The sequence below is a fragment of the Mus caroli genome, unplaced genomic scaffold, assembly GCF_978045245.1.
Source record: "Mus caroli unplaced genomic scaffold, Mus_caroli_1 scaffold_20, whole genome shotgun sequence".
Taxonomy (NCBI): domain Eukaryota; kingdom Metazoa; phylum Chordata; class Mammalia; order Rodentia; family Muridae; genus Mus; species Mus caroli.
In genome coordinates, this window is record NW_028227275.1 from 53,045,949 (window position 1) to 53,070,191 (window position 24,243).

The 24,243-nt window shown below is 47.1% G+C and overlaps 1 protein-coding gene across 1 annotated transcript; it reads right to left on the reverse strand.

Moving 5' to 3' along the window:
- Positions 1-845: 845 nt before the first annotated feature.
- On the reverse strand, positions 846-19,431 carry Slc22a8 (solute carrier family 22 member 8). Its single transcript, XM_021152146.3, has 11 exons — positions 19,311-19,431; positions 18,366-18,722; positions 7,667-7,770; positions 7,016-7,170; positions 6,364-6,532; positions 4,596-4,719; positions 4,296-4,411; positions 3,225-3,439; positions 2,795-2,903; positions 2,458-2,661; positions 846-2,371 (listed from the first exon to the last, which is right to left on the reverse strand). The coding sequence occupies exons 2-11, from the start codon at positions 18,696-18,698 to the stop codon at positions 2,290-2,292; spliced, it is 1,611 nt and encodes a 536-aa protein (XP_021007805.1). The 5' UTR covers positions 18,699-18,722; positions 19,311-19,431; the 3' UTR covers positions 846-2,289.
- Positions 19,432-24,243: the final 4,812 nt, after the last annotated feature.

The following is a 24,243-nucleotide window of genomic DNA, read 5'->3' on the forward strand; positions in this document are numbered from 1 at the left end:
CCCAGTTCTTTGTCCGGTGGAGATCAAGTGAAGCCAAGGAGAGGCATTGCTGGCCCTAATCTCAGGCTCTACGGTTGAAACCCCACCAGTAGATGTCAAGTTCTAAAATGAAACCTGATAACCTCACTGTAAAAGTCAGGTCTCCAAGGTCAGTGTGGCTGATCCTGGCTGGGTACCAGCCCCAAACTGTTTTAAGGTTGGCAAGGAAGACTCCTGCATCCAAACCAAGTGTAAATGGACTTTTCCATGAGGTTGGGTGACAGGTCAGTGTGAGTGGGGGTTGGGGTGGGTAGCAGCAGGATCCTTCTGCCCTCTCACTCCCTCTCCTCCTGGCTCTTGCTCCTTCTCTCAAACTTACCCCCACACTGCCTATTTTCTTGACTCTCCTATCCAATAAAGTACTTTTCATTCAAATCCTTGTCTTGGGATCCACTTCTGGGGAAATCTATGCCAAGATGCAACTGTAACCACAATTTATTGTTTAATCTGTAAGCCACCAAATACAGGTTTTGGAGTCTCAGAACTGTCCTTTTGGAGGGAGTTATACAAGTTGAGACCCCAAGATAAGTTGTGGGTGAGCCAAATGCATTGAGAGCCCAACAGGGGAAAATTCTAGTGCTGAATGAAAAGCAGGGACAGTATATGAGCTGAAAGAAGCTGTGTCGAGGCTGGATTTCAGCATGTAAAACCGGAGTGTTAAAACTGAAATGGCTGAGGCAGGTTGGGGCCTGATTCTGGTGTGCCTTGTAAGAGGGTTGAAGTTTTATCCCCATGAGAAATCACTGAAAGATGGAAGCAGGGTACAGTAAAATCCTTTTATGTTTATTAAGCACCCTCTCAAATCTCTAAATACATACTTGAGAGCAGTCATTAGCTCCGTGGTTGATAATGGGAAGCAATAGAGTAGGTTGGCATGTCCTATATAGTGGCAATAGCCTCTGTTGAGTGCTTGGATGGAACTGATCCAAGCTGAGTGTCCTGGCTCTTTTTTTTTTTGTCACATACCACGAGTTAGGAGGAGGGAATCCTAATTGAGAAATCCCTCCATAAGACTGGCATGTAGACAAACCTGTGGGGTATTGGCATGATTAATGATTGACGTGGCAGGGCCTGGCCCACTATGGCTGATGCCACCCCTGGGCTGGTGGTGCCAAGAGGAGCAGTCAGTAAACTGTGTTCCTTCATGACCTCTACTTCAGTTCCTGCCCTGATTTGAGGAGGTGGAACCTGAGCATTGTAAGATGAAATAAACCCTTTTCTCCCAGAGAGGCTTTTAATCATGGTGTTTTACCATAGCAATAGAAACCCTAATATGTAGGGTTCTGGAAGTATTTGATTAGCAGGCCTCGGGAATATAAACCCTTGGAGAGGGCTCAAGTGCTACCCGTGATGATGTTCTGCAGTGGCTCTGAGGCAACAATGCCTAGTGAGCATGGAACAAAACCTCCAACTGAGAGCCCAGATTAAACTTTCATTTTAAGTTGTTTACCTCAGGTACTTTGTCATGGTGATAGAAAGCTAACACAGCTCTGTTCTCAGGAAATGGATTAGTGCCTGATGAAATAGCTGGACAGAACCAGCTTTGTAGAGACACACTATGAAGGTTCTCACCAGTCACTGAATGCCCGATCCCTTGACCCAGGTTGGACTTCCGAGCCTCTACAACTATGAGCAACACAGTTCTGTTATTCAGACAATCCAGCTTGTGGTAGTTTGTTATACCTGCAGACTAGGACACATGTATGCATTCATAGCAGGCCAGCTTGCATGCAGTTTAGTTCCCATGTCTTTATGTTCATATGGTACAGATGGACAAGTGTGTGTGCGTGGTATGTGTGTGTGCTCACATGTCCACATCATGGCCAGCCCTCTTTCCCACGAAGCATGGCCTGAGTTCTTCATTGTGGTTTATTGAAATTTCTCACCAAGGAGGAGTTTGGGGAAGGTAAGAGGAAACCATTAGAACTGCCAGGGAATCTCAAAGGGAAATGGAGGTGGGACAATGGAGGAAATGGCCAATACAAAGAGGGTAGAGAGAAGAATGGCAGGGCCTGGGTTGCAGGGAGGATGAGTGCAGGGGTGAATATGGCTAGGGCTGTGTTGTGAGCTATGGTGGAGGTGGTGAAGGTAACACTTTTGCTGAACTCTCAGAAGTCTTTGTTCCAAGAGCATGGACTCAGCTGGGGCTCCACCCAACCCCTAAGGTGCCCGAGTAGCCTTGGAAGGGCCCTGCTTGGGATCAGTCTCTGGAAGGCAGGAAAGAGGATTCTGTTGTTCTTAGCTACGGTCCTATCCACCAGTCTTCAGCGGGATTGTCTGGGATGCCTTTTCTGCTTCTGGCTCCTGCTTTGTTTTCTTGGTTTGCTGGCACCTAGGGACAAAGAGTTTAGTAAAAAACTAGAGCTCTGGCCTGTTTGCTTAAAGGGGAGACATGCGTGCCAGAGGCAAAGAGCTCACCAGTCTTGTATGTCCTCGATAGTCTCTGGTAAGGGCCGATTGAGGGTCTCAAGCAGAAAGAAGGCAGCACTGCCTCCCAGTAGACTCATGGTCCCAAAGATGACATTAGGGATGACGGGCTGCAGTTCTCCCGTGATTTTCACCAGTGGGGCCATCATACTTCCCACTCGAGTCCATAAGTTACTCACACCCATACCTGTTTGCCTGGGAGGGTTAAGAGATGGGATTGGCAGCCTGTGCCGAAGGCTTTTAAAGGACAGTCTTGGGACCCCTGCATAGAGGGCAGGAGGAGGATGCAGTTCCATGTGTTAGCCCCTGACCCAGGTGCATCACCTACCTGAGGACTGTAGGGTAGAGCTCACTTGTGTAGAGGAAGAGGCAGCTGAAGGAGCCAGACAGGCATCCCTTCCCAAATACAGCCAGTGCTGTTCTCAAGAGCTGCATTTCTGCATGGGAAGGGGGTTAGGGTATGGGCCTTGGTGTTCATAAGCACCTGATGTCCTCACTCCTTAGCAGAGTTTGCCTTGGTACTTCAGTTGCCCAGAAGCCCACATGAAAAGAAAAAAGGTAAGAATCCATCTGCTACTCCTAGTGCTTTGTTATGTAGGTCAATTGAGTTGCTTCCTACAAGAATAACCCGAGTCCTACAGAAAGTAGGGATATCTGTTCAAGGCCAACACAGTGAATTGGAGGAGGGGCCACAAAGCTGGAGTTCTCTTTCCAGCTGGTGGCAGCCTCTTCCAGGGGGTCTTAGGGTAACCTCTCACCTGAAGACACAAAGATGAGGGCCAAGATGGCCACTCCTGCCAGGAGCAGGAGGAAGCCCTGAGTGATGCGCCGGCCCAGATAACTTATGGAGAGGATTGTGATGAACTTGGCGGGAATGTCAACCCCACCAAAGATCATCTGGAGTATGTAGATGTTGACTCCAAATTCTTCTACTCCCATAGCCAAACTGTAGTAGGCAAAACCAGTAGCAAACCTAAGAGAGAGAGAGAGGCATTGGTCAGCACCTCCAGCTAAGCTGCGGTCTCTTCTCATAGCCTATGGATTACCAGGATGAAAAATAGTTTTGTTTATTGTGGTATCTATAACTGATTCATACATACTGCTTGAGTACAGTTGTGAGATTGTGTCTGAGCTAAAGTGCTGGGATTGATTGGTCATGTCTGGCATTGTCTAGGGTATTCATGGCGAAGTTACCCAAGATTAGGTTCATAGAGTAACAGGACTGGAGATATTTTCAGAAACTAGAGGAGGCAGGAAGTGATCTGTTTTTGTTCAGTAGAAGTAGAACATCCAGAGGCAAAGGTGAAAGTCAAGCTGTAAACCGTGATCAGGTAACTCCCCTTTCTTCTCTCAGAATTATGGTAAAGTGTAGGACAAATTTAATCCTGGGGAAGACTAGGATGGAAAATGGTTTCACAACCAGGTCACAAAAAGAATTTGGGGAAGATGTAGAATCAGTCAGAAGAGGAAACTTGGGAGACACATAATTGCTTCTTGTAAGTCAGCAGTCTGCAGGGTCATCTCTGCTCTGTGTGGTTCTAGATAGGCTAGAAAGCTTTAGTGACAGAGAGGCTGACTGTGGGGAAAGTTTTGACCCCAGAATGTGCACTGAAGGATCTAGAGCACATGTCCTGTGTGGCATAGTGCTACCTCAGAGGGAGGCAGACTCTCTCAGCTGAATGTGGGGCTTCTGGGATGGAAGTTGGCCTTAGCAGCCCTAGGAGACATTCTCTTGATTTCTTTTGCAGGTACCGTAGGCTTTGCCCTGATGGATACCTCCTTGTTCATCAGCCCTGTGCAGGGCATGATAGGAAGAGGTGGCAGGTTACCAGGCCAGAGAGAGACAGAAGGTCACACGGCGCAGGATGGATACTCGGAACAAGTCAGATAAGCCATATTTGACCTTGGCTGAGGTGATGTCCTTCTGCAAGTTGAACTTCAGCTCCTTTGGACATAGGAGAAGGATGGGTGCTATTAGTGGGCCTTGCTGGTGGAAGGAAAGGAGAGTCAGGTCTAGTTCTTCTAGAAGATTCATTGGGGGAGCAGATGGGATATAGCTCTAAGCCAAGGAAACAGGCAAGAGAGGCAGATACATGGTTCTGCCTCAGCTACACCCCCTCCCCACCTACCTCCACAGTGAGCTTTTTCCCTTCCTCCTTCTTGCCGTTGAAGGTAGCCACACGTTGGAGTGTCTTCAGGGCCTTTGAGAATTTTCCAGACAGAACCAGCCAGCGTATGGACTCTGGTACCCACCTGGGGGCCAGAGTCAAAACAGAGTGGCTCCTGTTCCAGAGTCCCTTCTGCATCTGGGGTCATGAGGCTGCAAGAACCTCAGGTGGCTAAAGCACTTTCTGTGGAGCTTCACATTGGCCCATCTTTGTCCCTGGGCTTCCTCTCCTTAGGACAAAATGTAGTACACTTTCCCCTTACTTGTAAAAAGCCTTCCTCTGCCTTCAACCAAGGTTTCTTGATGTTGGATGTGTATGTCTTTGGTCTGGATTCTTTCAGGGCCTTTGGAGGATGGACCTGGCCTCAGACCCGTGCTCCCAGCTTCCTGAGTCTGTTTCTCATGCACTTCCAGCTTCTGTTTCTGCCTTGACAGTCCTATGAGCCTGCTCTCACCAAGATTGTGAAGGAATTCCTCTCATGTTTCATGGCTGAGCCCAGGATCCTAGCCTTGTCTCCTTGAGAATGACAGTTAGACATAAGGGCTCCCAGCTAACAAATCTTTCTATAGGCCAATCCCATAATACTTAGGGTAATTGGCAGTGTCATCTTCATCTTACATAGAAAACTCTTGGTCCTCAGAGTGGTTGAGACCTGCCCCAAGTCACAGGGTAAAGGGCACTGAGCTCTCAACTGTACTCTGCTGACTACCTGTCGATTCTGTCTCCTGACTCTGTCTGCTCCCACACCAGGTTGTGTACATGTTTCTGTCCCCCACTCCAGTCCCATCTTCCCTCTGACTTTCAGAGTGCCATTCGTCTCTGACAGTTCTATGCTTATTTCATAGGTAAAGTTCCATCTCAAGTCTGTACTTTTCTATGTCACCTTCCCTGAGTTGAAGTTTTCTCATCTTTGAATAGGGACAATAATACTCCCATTAAACAGAGATACCAGAAAGATCAGAGATAAGATTAATTACTGTCCAGAATGGAGTCTTATGTATACTTTAGAAATAGTTACTCCAAAGTTTCACAGCTTTTCCTTGGAATGCTTGTGGCTTCTGGAACTTCAGTAGTAAGATAGACTGGCTAATTTTCTATTTTTTCTGTATGGCTTGGGGTTGAGCAGGTTAATAAGGAGTTCTCTGCCTCCTCTGGATCTCCCACCAAACCACCTCAATTTTCACAGATTTTCAAGTTGAGACTCTACTTTGGGTATTCTTTTGTACTTTAAATCTGAAAACGTCCCAGTTCTGTAGATACTTCTTCTCAAATGCCTTTTACATTTCTTCCTCGGAATCCTCTACACAGCCCCGCCCCCCCTGTCCTTAGCTTCACCATGTGGGTCCGTATGTTTGGACCATATTTTTCCTTCACAAATAGAACTTAGGCCAGGCCTGTCATACCCATAGACACCTTCTATGCTTTTACATCCTCCTCCATGTGAAGTTGAGGCTTCCCTGGCTTTGTGTGCTCATTCTGGACCAGTCCCCTCCCATCCATCTCAACTCATGCCCCTTCTTTAGCTGCAGGAAGCCCCCCAGTGCTCCCCGCACTTGTTCTCCTGTGCAGTGTGCTTCAGCAATGTAACCCTGCAACCCTGGAGGGCCTTCCTTGACTCTAGCACATGGGAGCTGGGAATAGATGCGGTTGGATACCCAGGTTAGGCATGGAACCCTTATTTGTCCCAGATGGAATTGGGGATAGAGGGGAGCATCAGAGGGCCACATACCAGGACAACAAGGAGAAGATGAAGAAGGCAGCAGACACGGATAACTGTAGCCAGCGCCACTGAGGAATGGCATAGGCCAGGCTAGGCAGAATGAATTGACCAATGGTGTAGCAGTACCCAATAGTTGTTGATGAGATGGCCCGCATGGAGGTGGGTACCCATTCTACATCTGTGGGAGGAGCCCAAGGACCAAATTAGGGTCTTGTCAGGTCTCAGCACCTCTCTGTGAAGTGGTATCAGCTTCTCCCTCCCAGTAGCTACCTGACCTCATCTGCTCCCAAGTGTTGAATTATCACCATTTTGTAGATATTGCACTTGAAACCCAAGGACACAGGACTCAAACCTGGGCCTCTCTCCTCCCTAGTTCATTTTTAATGTATTTTTACTGGAAAGTGCCTTCCCTTGCTTTGTGCCTCATCTGTCACTCACTTCTGTGTATGTGCTGCATAGGCTCAGATGCCTAGTAAAGTACCCAGACCCAAGGCAAGTCCTATAGCTTCATAGCTGCTGACACTATTTTGTGGCTGTTGTTAAATTCAGAAGGATCTTGAGAAACCAAAGGTAGGGTCTCTGGGTTGAATCAAACCTACTCTCTCAGCTTTTGGCTGGTGCTCCCCAAACCCTTGCTCCTCAGTCTCCCACTGTGGCTCACTCAAGATAACGGTGCTCAGAGAAATGCCCGAGATGCTGCAGCCACACAGGAATCGGAAGATCATATAGACAGTGAGGCTGGGGCTGAAGGCAGCACTGGAGCCACTGGCTGCCAGCAAGAGATAGCTCCAGGTCAGGATGGGCTTGCGGCCAAACCTGCAGCTCAGAAGAGAAGAAGGGCCAGGTTAACCCTGTGTATCTGCCAGATTGAGTGACTTTGCAGGCTTTGGGGCAAAGGGCTGAAGACAGCCCCCAATCCTTCCTCAAGGACCAGGTGGAGCATATTACTCCTTTACTAGAGCCTTGCTGGTAATTGCTGTTATTCAACAAGTTTGCAGAAGGAGCATTGGGTTAATGAGTTATTTCTTCCATTTCAGCTTAGCTGACTGAGCAGAGGTCAAAAGACCACATATCTCTAAGCCATCCATCTACCCTAGGTTTGTACTATGCAGCCACAATACTGTGTTTAAAAACTGGGTGGAGAGGCCAGATGATTCAAATGAGGACTTTGGGACAAAGAGAAGGCTATGACCTGGCAAGGGAATCGTATCTGCTGATCCTTCCCATCTCCGCAAGCTTTTGCTTCTTTGGGGGTACATGTGTAGAGCAGAGTTGAGAGGGGATGTACATGGGTTGTGCTTCCAAGCCTTACCTGTCTGACAGTTCTCCAAACACAGGTCCTCCAATCAGTATGCCTGCCATGAAGATTGACTGTGCCATCTCCTTCAGTTTGTTGGAGCCGCATACCAAGTCCCACTGCACAAAAGCAAGTCAGGGTCAGCTCGGTTCAATTGAGTTCAGTCTTTCCAGCCATGCTCGACCTGAACCCTTCCCCCACTCCCCACAACATGCATGAACACCTTGTCTTCCTTGAGCGTGGTCTTTAACCCTCAAGCACCAGTTCTTTCTGTTTATGGGGATTCCTTGGGTCCTTGACCTATGGTTGTGTGATGACAACATTAAGTGTGTGTAACCTGTTGTGGGGTTTACAAAGGCTGCTTAGCTGCTCTATCCATCTGTCCTTAGCCTCTTCCATGGAAGGTCCATCTATGTACTGCAGCACCTTTTGCCTCTTTGCCCCATATGCCCAAGGCCTAGTCCCTCCACCTGCATACTTGACCTCAACTCTCCTCATCTTAAGGTCCAATCTTCTGGTCCCTCCTTCCCTCCCTCCCTTTCTCCTCCTTGTGTCTCCATCAGTTTTCTGCATTAGTTTTTCTGTCTAAACTCTCTCAAATTCTCTTGCCACCACCCAACCTCCTCTTTACACAGTTCTCAGTTTTGCCCTGACCAATACACTGAAGCTGTGCTCACCACAGCTACCATAGCTTCTTTGTCATGCATGCCACAGACCTTATGCATCCTGACCTGCTTTTTCTTCCACCTCCCTCCTTTTTCTTCTTGCTTTTTGCCTCCCCATCCCTGGCTCCTTTTTTCTTGGCTAGCTTGTCTAGCTTCTCCAGGACTCCCTCTGGATCCTTCTCTCCATCTGCTTTCACTAGACAATGTCACCTATTTCTAAGGCTTAGATTACTCTTTATACTAAAGAGCCCAAATCAATTTCTACAGCACATCCTCTCTTCTGGCCTTTAGACCATCAGTCTGTGGTGTACTTGAAAACACTACCTGGATCACATCCCATAAACATCTCAGACTTAACAGGACGTGTTGTTTCACTCTTCGTAAGGTTCCAAACACACCAAATAGCAACCCTGTCTTTTAAAAATATTTATTTTTGCAATTTACATGACTTTGATTCCATGAAGTCACAATTATGTTACATATGTGGAGCCCACTGCCGTGTTTTTGATATATATGGAATGAATACCTTGTGCTAAAGAAAACTATCCATCCCTTTTCTTAACTCATATTTTTGTGCTGATAACATTTTAAGTTTCTTCTTTTAGTTTTTATATTCAATCCATTGTAACATCATTGTGCAATAGAACTCAAAGCTTATTCTGCTCATTCAGCTACAATGTGTAGGGCTGGAGAGATGGCTCAGGGTTTAAGAGCACTGACTTCTCTTCCAGAGGTCCTGAGTTCAATTCCCAGCAACCACATGGTGGCTCACAACCATCTGTAATGGAATCCGATGCCCTCTTCTGGTGTGTCTGAAGATAGTGACAGTGTACTCACATGCATAAAATAAGTAAACCTTTAAAAAAAAGTAAAAGAAAAAGAAAACAGCTACAAGGTGTATCCGTTGATAGTAGCTTCTCTGTGCCCATTCTACACCAATGTCTTCAGTCTCCAGCCTCTGACAGATATGGTTCTCTACTCTACTCAGAAGAATACCCTTTTTTAGATTCCACATAGGCATGTCATAACTATGCTGGTGTACCTCTTTTGACTCCTCCCCCTCTCTCCCATTCTATAGAGGACATGGTGTCTTTGTGCTCACAGATAAGCACTAGAGAAACCAGGAATGTTAAACACGCAGGGTTATCTCTTCAAAGGAAGACATATAGAACCTATTTTCCACCCAAAGGCTGAGAATGTATGTAGTTGATAACCTGGTGACGTGTGCTATCTCTAGGGCCAGGCCCTAGAGACACTTGGGCTTGTTTCACTCCTTCTCAGACCAGTGGTTCTCAACATGTGGGTCACGACCCCCTTTGTGGGTTAAAGGAGATCCTTTTACAGGGGTCATATAGCAGATACGCTGCATATCAGATATTTACATTACAATTCATAACAGTAGCAAAATTACAGTTATAAAGCAGCAACAAAATAATTTTATGGTGGGGGTCACCACAACACAAGGAACTGTATTAAAGGACGTCTGGGAACCACTTGAACCTTGTCTTGAGCATTGTTTCTCAATCTTTAGATCCCACTTTTATGGAAGAAATTACATGTATTAGGCAAAGAGTTTAGATGGAGTCATTACTTAATCTTTATTGTACATACAAGGTTGAATTAATTGTCACCAGAAAAAATTTCCAAAATTGTACTGTACTTAAATATGCCTAGAATAAACTGTCTGGGGTCAGACTCTAAAAATTTCAACCAACGCCTACCTACTACTGATTTGTGCTGAAGTGGATTTCCTTCTTGCCTAACACAGATCAAAACTCTGCTGGCCCTGTGTTTTCACAGATCCCAATTCCACCCCACAGTCATTTGATCCTTAAGCTTCTAGTATGTGTAATATATATTATATTATATTATATTATATTATATTATATTATATTATATATATATGAGACAGGGTCTCTTTACATAGCCCTGGCTGCACCTGCCTTTGCCTTCTGAATGCTGGGATTAAAGGTATGTGCCACCATATCAGTATATTTGTTTTTGAATCTGTATTTGTCTGTTTTTTAGATTTATTTATTTTATATGTACAAGTGTTTTATCTGCATATGTGAATACACACCATATGTGTGCCTGGTGCCTCCAGAGGTCAGAAGTGGATGTCAGATCCTCTGGAACCAGAGTACATGCTTGTGAACTGCCAGGAGGATGCCAGAAATAGAAACTAGGTCTCTTGCAGGGGCAACTAGTGCTCTTAACTGCTGAGCCTGTCCTCCAGCCCCTCTATTTCATCAGAATTGCCTTGATGTAGGCCTCATCCTCTTGCCCTTGAATAGTGACAGCTGATGTTTACTAAGGGATCACTGTTCCGGGCACTGTTCTGAAAGTAAACTTTTCTATACTTAATTTCTTCAACCCTCACAGCATTCATACTATGTTCCCACTTTACAGGGGAGAAAACAGTCTTAGAGCAGAGTACTGTGACAAGCTCACGACCAATCTTCCCTATTCTTTCCCTTAGGACATGACATGAATGGCTTTTAGGTTTCTACTGTGCTAAGAATATTTTCTGGTTTCCTCTGGTTGGCTAGGTAAAGACACTCTCTCCCCTGCTGAGAGGTGTCTAAGGCCTGCTATGCTTTGGCCTGGGAACCTGTCTGCTCTAATCTCCTGCTAATCCCAGCACACATTTTTCACTCCCGACATCCTGAATTACTTGGGTAATGAAGTGAGGAATGTTCTCCACAAATGCCTTCCAAGAGTGTTCTGGAAGTAAAGTGTGGGGAGAGACCAAAGGAGATTTTTTTTTTCTACCTGGAAAGTGAGGCAGGAGGGATGTGGATGAGGACTTCAGGTCTTCCAACTAGCTTCAGGTGAGCCAACAAGTCCAGTAATACCAGTAGACATTTTTAACGGGGAAGGGGGTCTACATGGTATGTTGTGAGGGCAAAGGGGGAAACAGAGTATATCAGGAAGTGACAGCATACAGGAGGGAGAGAAGCATGGTGGGGTGTCTAGAGAGGCTTCGGCTACTGTATGACATTCTGTCTTAAGCTTTTCAGGAAAAATTAAAGAGAAGACCTGCTGTTTAAATATTAAAAATAAAGTGAACTGCAATTATACTGTAAACTGCTTTCAGAGATTTCATGGGTGGCAAAACTCATCAGAAGCAAAAAATGTAGTTGCCACTGCCCTGCAGAGCAGCACAAACTGTGGGGTGCAGATCTACAGCCTACAGCCATTGTGAGTTGATTGGGTTCCCTCAAAGAATACACTGAAGCTCTAGCCTCCTAGAATGGAAATGAAGTTGTTTAGATGTAAGTAGCTGAGTTACAGTGAGGTCATTCATACTGGGCATGGTGGACCTTGTAGGAAGAGAAGGACAGGCAGGGCAGGATGGAGGCAGAGCTTAGAGTGATGGACACGCAAGCCAAGTAATGCTGAAGCTTGTCACTAGAAGAGATAAGGGAGGATTCTTTGTAGAGAACATACTGATGTTGTGGGCTTTGGAATTCTAGTCTCCAAATCTGCGAGATAATAAAATCTGTGTTGTTTTAAGCTACCTGATCTGGGGGATTTTTATGGAAATGAATAAACTGTGGTTCTGCTGTGTGTGAAACATCTACTGGCTTGGTAGGCAGTGATAAGAAAGGAATTGAGGATAGATGAGGGAAGCAGGTGTGGAGCAAACAGGATGGGTTTTTTTAAAGGCACCCCATGTTTCTGAGAGAGGAAGATTTTAGAGAGCATCCTGGATGCTTTCTGTGGGACTTCCTGTGCAAAGCCCCTGAGAGGGTCCTGCTATAGCCTGTAGCAGAAGGCTTGAATATTCAAGACACCAGGAATGGTTTCTGAGCTGCCTTTGACTGGGACTCCAAAGGGTGGGGCAGCCCTTGGATTTAACCATGTTTTACCCCGAGTCTATAAGAACAAATGATTCCTTTGCTGTTTTCCATGTGTTAGAATCCCCTTACTCAGGAATGTTGCCTGTCCTTTAATAATCTTTTCTGAGTGTCAGGGGCTTCTCTGGGTGGTCAATTCATGTGTGAGAGGAATGTCTCAGAAGTCTGACTCCTAGTGTAGCTAAAGTGCTCCTTGTCTCTTGCCATCAGGGTACATGCTATGAAGCATCTTAGCTGCTCATCTGCTTGTCTTCCTCTCCTATCTTCTGTAGCCTCTTGGAGACAGAAGACATCTCACTTTACTTTTTAATCCCTGGCAACTAGCAGAAGCGTTGGTTATAATACATGTTAGTATTTGTTTAATGAATAATGAATGAACAAATAAACTGGGCTTAGCTATTATACATATTTTTACTGATGAGACCCAGAGAGGGAAAGGTAACATGCTAATTGGAGGAAACCAGACATTAGCTTATTATTGCTTCTATTCTGCCCTGGGAGAGACCTAGGTTTGTAATTCCCATCAGCTCCTGTCTGTTCTACATATCTTCTTGCTCACTCCTCATAGCCTAGTCCTATATTAGATTTCTTTCCCCAGTCTTATAGTATAACTAAGGCCTAAGGAGCTGGTTCCAGAAGAAAAGGACAGAAACCTCAGCCTTGTCTTCCCATGTGGCCTAGTCTAGCAGGAAGATGTTAGGGAGAAAGACAAGGGCTACTCTGCTCAGGCGGCAGCTTTGCAAGCCATGGAGGAACAACATCACAAAGCTGGTGCTGCTAAGACCCCATTTTCACAAAGAACCTGTGGCTCCCATGAAAGATAGCTTGCTCAAGCATAGCTTGGTTCATTTCAAGGCAGTGACTCAAGCTCAGGTCTTCAAGATCTACTGATGTCCTCAACCAGGACCACAACTCCCAGATGCCAGAAAGAAGGCGTAAACATGGGAGTTGTTGTTCTGTGAGATAGCACAGCCAACTGTGACATTGTGTTAAAGGTCAGAGCTCGCTGGGCTGGCTGGTCAAGGTCCAAAGATACAGGTTTAGGAGTTAGTGGAGCAAGAAGAGTGGCCAGGAAGTCCTTCAGAAGTAAGCAGACTGGATGATAGTCACCACACGCCCTTCAGGAGGCAGCCTATAACCCAACAAATTGTGTTGCTTACGCGATGTGTATTTTGGGATAAATTGTGTGTGTGTGTGTGCTTATGTGTCTGTTTACAAATACACCAGTGCACACTTATATGGGTGTACATGTTTGTGTGTGTGTGCATGTGTGTGTGCAGATACATGTGAAAGCCAGAGGTATTTTCTCTGATTGCTCTCCATCAATTTTTTTTTTTGAGACAGGGCTTTTTATTGAATATGGAACTTGCTTCTCAGCTAAGTCAGCTGATACTTAAGTCTTAGGGAAGCCCCCTGTCTCTTCCTCCCCAGTGCTGGGATTTCAGACTAGAACTGCTATATCCAGCTTTTCTATGTTGGTGCTTAGGATGGCACTCAGGTCCTCATGCTTATGTGGCAAGCACTTCACTGAGTGAGCCGTACGTATCTCCAGCCCTGGAACAGATATTTAACTTCTATGTGGTCAGAGTCTTCAGCTGTATCTGTAGGTACCTGGTGCCTACTTCTTGGATCTGTGAATGATTTAAAGAATGAAGAACGGGCTGAAAAGATGGCTCACCAGTTAAGAGCACTGACTGCTGTTCCAGAGGTCCTGAGTTCAATTCCCAACAACCACAAGGTGTCTCATAACCATCTGCAGTGGGATCTGATGTCCTCTTCTGGTGTGTCTGAGAGAGCAACAGTGTACTCATATACATATATATATTTTTAAAAAGAATGAAGAACACCTAGCCCTAAATCTGGAAGACACTGTGCACTCAACTTGTTGTTGTTGTTAATTATTATTATTGTTTTTGTCATATGTCCAATGTCATGTGACATATGATGTAATAGATAGAATATGGTTCTGGAGTCAGGTTCTCCTGGCCCACCATCACAGCTGTGTAGGTTCCCATTTGGATCTGAGCCTGGCGCCATTTCCTATAGAATGGTAAGGATAATACCTGACTTGCTCACAGTGAAATGCATAGAAAGCAAAGCAGTAGCTCTGGGGCCTGGATACAGTAGGTGTCCACCAAGTGAGCTCTTGAATTTTGGGAATTACAGGATTGTTCTAGGCAGCCTCCTGCACATTTTACATAGTGGCTGTCGCTGGGGTCAGGCCGGCCAGAATGTAGCCAGAGTGAAATCCCAAGTCCTTACTAGGGAGTTAGATCAGAGGCTGAGAAAGAGGTAGAAAAAGATGGTACATGAAGCAGGGTAGCAAGCAGCCAGTGGGGATGTGAAGCAGGACTGGGGCTGAACACAAGAGACAGATGGATAAATGTCCTGAATTTGAGTGTTTGGTGAGAAGGATGGGGGAGGTCAGAGGTGGTTGACCAGGGGCCCTGCAAGGGTTCTCCCTGGGGTAGAGATCATGGGCTTCTTATGGCTCTGGGAGCAGGACAGGAAGGTACAAGGACCACAGAGGAAGGCCAGGGGCTTAGAAGGGGGCACTCTGCTCATTTGAGGCAGGGCTTAGGCCCAGAGGGCTGTCAGCTGAGCTTCAGTGTATGTGAGTTGTACTCCAGGGAATCTAGGGCTCAGCATCCAGGCTCTCATGCCTTCAAGATATAAAAGAAAGGTCTTTGTTTCCCCCTGATGTCCTAGTTAAAGCTCCTGAGAAGTCCTGATCGCCTCTCTCACATGGGAGGCAGAACTCCATTCTACCCTCCCCTAAGCACACAGAAACTATTTGTCATAGCTGAATGAACAGAAGATCAGAGTGCCCTGAGTCTATTCTTCTAGTTGGGTTTGTCCGTTAATGTTCCAGTGGGTGTGGAGAACACAGACCCTTCTTATAGGCTTGCCATGGCAGCGTCCTCAGGGAATTATAGCTTAATGCAGAGCTAAATGAGGTCTGACATGGAGAAGGGTGCAGCCCCCCTGAAAATTTGCCTATCCCTTGCATTGTGCAGATTTATATTATCTCAAGGAATGGAACGGTGACTGGAAATTCAGCTGGCACAGGCGTGAACTGAAGCCTGACTGGGTATGAGGCCCCCTAACCTCTGCTCTTGGCATGCCTCCCAGGAGCCCACCTGAGGAGTGACCTGGAAAGGAAGTTGTTTCCCAGTGGTCAGCAGTGTCTCTGTAGATGCAGCTGGAGCTTATCCAGCTTATTTAGCATTGTTTAAGCACTTACTGAATACCTAGTCCTGTGATGGCAAAGAGATACTGTCCCTGTCCTGGAGGATTTACTATAGGGTGAGTTTGAACATCTGTGGACAAGTCAGACCACCCAGTTCCCTCAGTGGGGTGCAGGGTGGACAGTGAACCTCATGGGTTACGGATGGATCCTGGTAGTGTTAGGAAGCATGGCCTCTGGAGTCCTACTTTAGAGACTTGAATTCTCTGCTTAACCCTGTGTAAATGTGGCCCCTTGGCTAGTGATCTGTCTTTCTGTTTCCTCATCTATGCAAACAGGATAATCAAGGTGGAAGTCGGAGGGCTGTGAGGATTTAAATGAATTCATGTGTGCACCTATTCCAATCTGGTATCTAGGAACTCACACACCATGTTTCTGCTGAGACCTCATTTTTCCTTGTAAGCCTGACTTTTTCTTTCTTCAGTTCTTCCTTCTCCACTTTCTCCCCACTCCCAGGACAGGATTTTCCTGTATACTCCAGGGTGGCCTGGAAGTATTTAGCCTCGGCTGCCTCAGTCTCCTGCCTGAGGCACCATGCCCACCTTTCCTTTAGGCTGTTTATTCCTTGGGTTCTATGTTTCTTGAAGTGATGGGTGGTGCCCTTTATTATTTTTCATGGCATAGCAAGTCATGCATCCATTGGGAAACTTATGGACATGCCTTCGTTTTCTATCTCTTTTTACCACCCACATCTGGTTAGCCACCAGGTCCCACAGATTCCAACTCCCTATTCTCTGTTGTCAAAACCCACTATTCCATCTACCTGCTACCTCCATCCTGGAGCTACTCTACTGCTAGACTAAAACTTTCTACAGGCCAGTCTCTGTCCCACAAAGTGAGGCTCTTCAGAAGGTCACCTGAACCTGCCACACTCTTTCTTAAAGATTACTATATCCATGCCTCCTCGTCCCCTGCTAGAGAGGCCACATTTTTGCCTTAAAAATCACACCAGGCCCTCTTGTTGCCCTCTCCTGCCTCCATGTCTCTATTATTCAGTCTTTATGTGCTGGTGACTTTGCATTTAACATTCTAAGCTTCATATTCGGGGTGCACTGCCCACTCAGACTCACTTCCTACCTCTCCCTTCTCTTTTATATTCAAAGCAAGCAAGGCTGACTCCAATAAGTCCTCTAGGACCTCCTACCCCTGTGCTGGTTAGAAATCTCTTCGCTGGGTTTTCAGAATCTTAAGACTATGGAGCATTTATTTATTCCTTCCACAAAAATTTATTCCCCCTGCTTTGCAAGGTATTATTCCAGGTGCTGGGGACACAGCAGTGAATCCTGTTTCAGGAAGTGTGCAAATCCCTATGGAGTCCCTGTGTCTGCTCTGATGGCAAGCATCTGGAAAGCTCATGGCTTCTTTGCCTTTAAGGCTTCGGCATTCTGCACCATAACACCAACGTGCCTGATGTTTTGGATACCTGATGATTTTGAATACCATGATTGGCACAGAGGAGAAAAATAATGGCTGTATCAGGGAAGAGGTATGGTCTAGTGGACATGGATGTAACACATGGGCTCCTCAGAAGCACAGCTCTCATGCTTAGACCTAAGCCCACTTACTCACAGTGTGACTTTGAGCAAGCTGGTAAGCTCCCTGGGTTTCAGTCTCCCCATCTGAAAGATGGAGTTTGAATATTAATTACTTTATAGCTGTCAAAAGGTTCAAAACTGTTACCATTTGCAAGACATTTAGAATAGTGTCTGCTCTATAATAAATGCTATATAGAGAACAAATATTTGTTAACTACATGGATAATTATATAGACAGTGTAGATGGTCTTGGATTCAAATCCTACCTCTGCCTACAGAAGAAAGTCAGGGTTGGCCTTTATTTCCTCATCTGTGAAGTGGAGATAAAGGGACTGAACTCCTGGGATTTCAGGAAGCTGAGACCCATCGGGTGGCAACTGGTAGTGAAGCAATGTTTGGATCCTGCACTTGTGGGGATAACAGGTACCTCTTTATGAAGCCTTCCTGAAATCTTTTGGCTAAAGCTTCCCTTGAACTTTGTACTAAGGGGCATTTTGCTTTAAAACCCAGCTCTGAAACTGTGTGGCACTGAACAGTCACCTCTCTTCCTGGGGTCTGAGCACCTAACCCTCAACAGCAAGAAGACAGCCGTACACATCCATATACTGGAGAGCCCTGCAGAGCACTCAGAGGTGCCTGGTAGGCAGCTGACATTCAGCAAACACTACTTCCAGGTTCCTCATCTTCCTCCTGTCACAGTCTCCTGACTGGCCTGTCAGTTCATTGAAGGATTTGATTTAACTCTAGTTCCTGGAAATGACAGGTAAGAGAATCAGCCACTCCATAGGGTAACTGGGGAGTGAGGTCATACAGACACTTATGTGAGTGACTGACACCCTCTGGATCTACCCAGGAGCCTTCCAACCTTTGCGATGTGAAATCCCTCTGCTACCCAGCCTCCTAGCACCACCCCCTTCCCCCCAGCCCTGCAAGGCTTTGCACAGGATGGAATGTTCCTCTTCTAGTCTAGTTAACCCCTTGCCTGCTGTTCTAATCTCAGCTCCAGGGATGCTTCTTCAAAGTGACTTCATCTCAAGCTACTCTTTTCTTGTCCCTATAACCAGTCCAAGGGTGGAAGATTGCAGCCCAAGGTCACTGCACAGCATGAGGTAACAAGTTATTCCACAAGGCTGTATAACATCCTACTAGGAGGAGAGACTGTACAGCTCAGCATCACTGGAGCTCAATACCACGCTATAGATTGTTGAAGGAATGCTTGGGCTCTGAGCATGAACGAATCAAACCACTCAGTTCTTGTGCATTAGCACTGGGATCCTTCCTCTTTGCCCAGTTCCCTGTCTTTCAATCCCAGGAAACTAGGCCCCTGGGTCTTTTCTATCCACAAGTGCTGCACGGTATATGGAAGTACCTAAGGTGAGGTGGAAAGAGAGAGGGTGCCAGACATACCTCTATCACAATGGTGTCTCTGGTGCTGTTGTAGATCCAGCCATCCAAGCATGGCTCGGTGGCCCCCTGGGTGTCATTGGGAAGACTGACGTTTGGCAGATGCACGAAGCGGAGACACTTCTCAGGCTTCCCATTTGGGCCCAAGGGGAGTACCCAGGACTCTAGAGAGGCGTTGGGGGGCGGGCGACAGTGGTGGTCAGGGGTGGTGGCTGTGAAGATCTGTAGCAAGTTGTGGTTGGCTAGTCCGAGGATTGGGAGGGCCAGCAAGGTCACATGCAGGTACTGGAAGGGGCCCATGCTTCCAACACGGTCCAGAATCTCGGAGAAGGTCATGGCACCAGGCAAGATGAACCAAAACTGTAGGCAAGGCATTGGGCCAAGAAGAGGTGTGCGTATGTGTGTGTGAATTGTATGTAGGCCTGTGGAGCATCATAGAATCACATGCATGAAGATGTACCTAGTTACATGTGTAAAGATTTGGGGGTTCTGGTGTGTGGATGCATAAAGATGTACACAGTTGCAGAGAGGGATATGGAATACTAGTGTGGATGCAGTGCTATGTGTACATCTAAACTGCACCGTGCAGGTCATGTGAATGCAGGCATGTGGCCCTGTGCTTATAGGTCATAAGTGTGTATGCACAGGGCCAGATAGTAGGGACCAAAGGTCCAGATTTGGATGTTGGTTGCCCAGGCAGGGGGTGGGTGAGGGTGAGAGAGGATAATACACATTTCTGATTGCTTCATGTGGGCTAGGAAGTATTTCCTCAAGCTCCAAGCCTCCTTGCTGTTCCCTGGGGTGAGTCCCCTGTGCTGGAGTATCAGAAGAATCCAAGTAGGTCCCTGAAGGCTTTAGGGGTTTGACCAATTACAGCGTTACAGTGAGGAAGCCTGGCTTTGGGGTGTTCTTGGGTGCTAGACTTGGGGGCCTTCAATCCCGTCTCACCTGGTGGTTGGAGCTGGATTCAGTTGGGCTGGAGGTGGATGCAGCGGTTGCCTGTGCTCTGTCCTAGGGTCCAGCAGCTGCTGTAGTAGGACAGCTCAGCTCTAACAAGCTGTTTGTGTCTCCCCTGGGGTGCCTTATATAAGGCATAAGCTGTTTCCTGGGCTAATGTTTGACTTTCTTTGGAAGATTAACATCCGGCAGCGGGAATGCTGTGCACTCACCAAGCCCAGCTCTCCTGAAGGGGCTGCCTCAGCCAAGGCTGTTGAAGGGTGGAGAGGGGGCTGGGGAGTGGAGTGTGGCTGAGCCTAGAGGCTGCTTGCTGGACAAAGGGCTTAGTGGCTCAGGGCATGTTTCCTAAGTGAGAATCTGGAAAAGGACTCAGGTCTGCAGGTCCAGAGAGCCTCTGAGCTGATGTTCAGAGGACCTGGAGTGGAGAACAACCAGCAAGAGAGATGCTCCTGCACATGGGAGGCAGCATTTCTGCAATGGATCATCTTTCGTACCTGGCTCCTGAGTAGGTTCATGGAGAATGTTAGAACACACTCAGACAGAAAGACCCAAGCACTGGTCCTTATGGTCTCAGAGGTACCGTGCCTTGGGCTCCTGGAAACACCAGGGCCATCCCCATCTGAGTCTCAAACACGAGTGACCATCTTCCATCTACCTGTGGACTTATGCCACCAGCTGCTCTTTGGCTTCTTTCTGCAGTCCCAATGGCTTTGTTTATTTCTATGAGTACGGTTTAATTACCTAATAATGTGCATTTCTTGTATAAAACAGAAACTCTAACAAGCCAACACAAACTGAATTAAGTACATTCAGTCTCACCCAAGAGCCAACTTGGGCAGGGAGTCTTGTGGTTTGTGGTGCTGTTCTCCTACAGACATGTCTAAGACAGGCTCTATCAGTCCGCTGGAAACTTGGTTGACATACTTATGGCAGGCCCTACTGATAGGACTGTCAGTTAGGAAACTGAGAAGTTAAGTAACTAGCTTAGGGTCCCCAGCAGGAAGTAGGTCAGGGGTGTGGCTTCAAGTCCATTTCTGCCCTTAAGCATCTAAACACACACACACACACACACACACACACACACACACACACATTCTCCCTCTCCCCTTCCTCCTCCTCCTCTTCCTTCTTCCCTTCCTCTCCCCTCCCTCTCTTCCTCTTCTTCCCTCTCCTCTTTCCACCTTCCTCTCCTCTTTGAGTGTTTGAGTCAGGATCTCACTATATAGTTCAGACTGGCCTTTAAGCCTCACAGCAGTCCTCATGCCGTACTTAGCCTCCTCTCAATTGCTAGGATCACCAGCATTCACTTGTGCTTCTGGTTTGAACCAGAGTTTTCTATGAAGTCTGCTTCTTTCTTAGTAAAGTTGCTTAACCTGCACTGCCTTTTAAGTCATAACTGGCTTGATTTTAGCTGACTATTACCATTTCTGGGGCCCCCCTCCCCCAGAGATGCCCTATTCAATCTGCAATGCGGGGGGGGAGGTGGGGTAGGGTGGGGGTGGGCAGGATCAGAGATGGCCCACTTGGGGTTCTCTGTTTTGTCTGGTTGAGGTTTCCTGTTGTCCTGGGCCCTTTTCTTAAAGGTGGTATCCAGCCTCCAAGTTAGGGCTGGGATCCTCCTGCTGAAGTGCCTGCCAGCTCTTCCCTCTACCACAAAGCAAGGTCAGCTGATGAACCCTGTTCCAGCCCCTCCTCATTGCTTACCACCTGGACTCAGCAATTACTGATGTTCTCCGAGTGACCTGAGGCAGGGTGAGATCTGGAGTCATCAAAGGAAGATTAAATTATACTCCAAGGCCGCCAAAGGGTTGTTTTAGGAAGGTTTTGACTGGGAGGCTTGCAGCGAGCTGGGCTGCCGCAGCTAACCCCCTGTTCTGGGTGTTCACCCTCACAGAGATGTTCTTTTCTAGTTCCTAATTGGCCTGGGCTGTCCGTCTGTTCCTGTCCCAGTGGGATGTTGTTTAAAGGCGCCTGGTGATTTCCCTGAGGCTTCTGGGGTTGAGCCAGAGTATACATAGCCCAACAGCTCAGTGAGGGGCCGCTGTATCCGGGCAGCGCCCCCGGCCCCCAGCGGATGTGCATGGGTTCCTGATCCCTGGATCAAGGCTATTGAGGGTTGTCGCATGATGGACTTGTATGACCTTCAGTAAAATCACCTTTTCCTGGGCCTCTTCTCTTCATTAGTTAAAGTGGCTTTGAAAAAAAAAAAAAAGCAAAGCACGAGAAACCTCTTATTTAATAGTATATTGAGTACACAACATCTCTACATCAAGTATATAATAGAGTTGGTGCTCCAGCTAAAGTGGGAGAGAGAGATGGTAGCCAAAATGAGCACCTCCATCACCTTTCTTACTCACGCTTGTCCTTGTTGTCTTCTGTCCCGGGATGCCTCTGCTGTGATCCTAAATTTAATGTGTTCAAATTGACTTTTTTTTTTTTTTTTTTTTTAAGAAATTATGTACTTAAGAAACCTTACACATTCAATGTATTTTTAATTTGGGACATGGAAATAGGTTTTCTTCCTTTCTTTTTCTTATTTTTTTTTTCATTTCTGTCTAAATTCGTTCAGTCTCCTTTAAGCTGACGCTGAGCTCAGGTTCCTCTGTGATCTGTCAGGTCTCATCAGGGGTGTGTGACTTGTCTGTTGTCCTCATCTCATCTGGGGGGTGGGGGGGATTGAGGACCAACACAAAGGAACACTGGCTGGATCTCCAGCCTCATTGTCACCTTTCTAAATCTAAATTCCCTGAGGCAGGGGAACTGCGGAAAAGGGAATCTGAAAAAGGGGAAGTAGGGATCCCACCAGCTGTCTGTGGTCAGATGTGTGGCCATACAGGGGATGCACATGTTAAGTCTCTGCCGTAAACCTCTGAGTGGGTACAGATCAGGTACCGGCAGCTAGCCTGGTAAAATAACCATGAGAGTGAGAGACTCAGATGCTGAACTAAGTAAACTTGGATTCACTTAGTTCTCTCTCCAGTCATGTTCTCATGAGCTTGTATGTATATCTGAGTTCCCATGCTATGGTTGTCCTTACCTCCCATGTGCTTCTCTGAGTGGACAGCATTTCAGAAATCATTACAGCACAGGGAGATCAATGTCTAAGATGACCAGACTGCAGGACTAGGTCGAAATGGGCTGTCTAGAGGAGGTGGCAGCATCACCAGGCTTTGATGACTGGATAGAGTGAGTTCAATAGGTAGAGTTGGCTGGGGAGAATAGTGAGCATAGGGTGGTTGTGGGTAACAAGAGGAGAAACGAACGAATTCGTTTGGGTAGAACCTCTGTTTCTATCTAATGTGGTGGCCTTGGCCTCAGGGCCAGGATGTCTCTGTGACAGTCTCAGAGGATCTGGTGACCCCCTGGGCTTTTCTGTCCTCCAGGAGTGGGAGCCAGAGAGTGTCAGAAGCCTGCATCCTATGAAGAATCAGGGTATGAGGGGTTGAATGAGTCAGGCTCAGTGGTACCCAGGTTTACTTAGTTCAGCATCTGAGTCTCTCGCCTCTTACGTTTATTTTATGGGCAGACTGGCTCCCCCGTAGCTACGGCCTACCTGTTCCACACCCACTCAGAGGTTTAAAGCAGCGACTTAGCCTGTGCATCCCCTCCACAGACCCATCCTACAGTTGTCTTCCTGGGGATGAGACAGTCCAGGTAAGGAGACTTTCACAGGGCTGGCTATAAGTATTGACACTACCATTTGCTAGCCAGACTTGGGTAGTGATAATCATCTAATTAAACATCAATTTTCTTACCTGCAATAGTTGGGGTCTTATGTAAAGTATATAAACCCACAGAACCAAACACATGGAACTTGAGGGTCAGGCCTGAGGAAACAGGTCTCAGGAGAGCTGAGCCTTACATAGAACGAGAGAAGAAAATGTTCTTACTAGGCAAGAGTGTTGCCTTACCAGGCAGAGACTGGAGCCTGTGAGGTCTTCTTAGTCAACTGGAATAAATAGATTCTGGCCCAGCCAATCCCTTCCTGAGTCCACCATGTAGTCAAGCAGCCTGGGCCTCAGCTGTCACCTCAGCTGTCACAGCACAGGTTTACAGGACCCTTCCTGGACATACATTCATAGAGATCATGTTATTATTACAGGAGCCTGGTGGCTGAGTGAGGCTAGGAATGGCTCTTCATGGGCAGCTCCAAAGGAGTGGCAGGGAACGTCACCCCCTTCTGGTTTCCATCACAAACTGCACTTCTTCCTTGAAGATGGAGGCTGTTGAGGAGGCTGAGCCCAGCACTGGCTTTTATGGATTTGGAGGGAGTGAGGACACGGGGAAAGCACTCTGAGGAGTTGAGGGAGAGGACCCGGTGTCAGTGCTGCAGACCTTAATCCTAGCACCCAGGAGCATGAGGCTAGCCTGGCCTGCATAGTAAGACTCTGTCTGAAAAACGACAAACCAACCAAACTAAAACAGCAAGCCTCCCAAATCCCCCACCCAAAAGGATCCTCTTCAAAGAATCACAAACAACAAATAACACTGAAAAACTACCAGCAACCCATAACAAAAATAATCACTACTACAAAAAGAACTCAAGTGGGGGGGTCCCAGGCCTGAACACTTAGCTTCAAGGTGATGAGCCAAGTGCCATGGCCTTAGTTGCCCCAGCAGTTTCCTGCTCATCAAAGGCCTTATGTTAGGGATGGCAGACTTCAGTGCTGAGGGGCTGAGGGGCTGAGGGGCTGAGGGGCTGAGGGGCTGAGGGGCTGAGGGGCTGAGGGGCTGAGGGGCTGAGGGGCTGAGGGGCTGAGGGGCTGAGGGGCTGAGGGGCTGAGGGGCTGAGGGGCTGAGGGGCTGAGGGGCTGAGGGGCTGAGGGGCTGAGGAGCTGAGGGATTGAGGGTATATGAACGAATTGGCTAGGTCAGACTGTGTGTGTGTGTGTGTGTGTGTGTGTGTGTGTGACTGTGTGTGTGT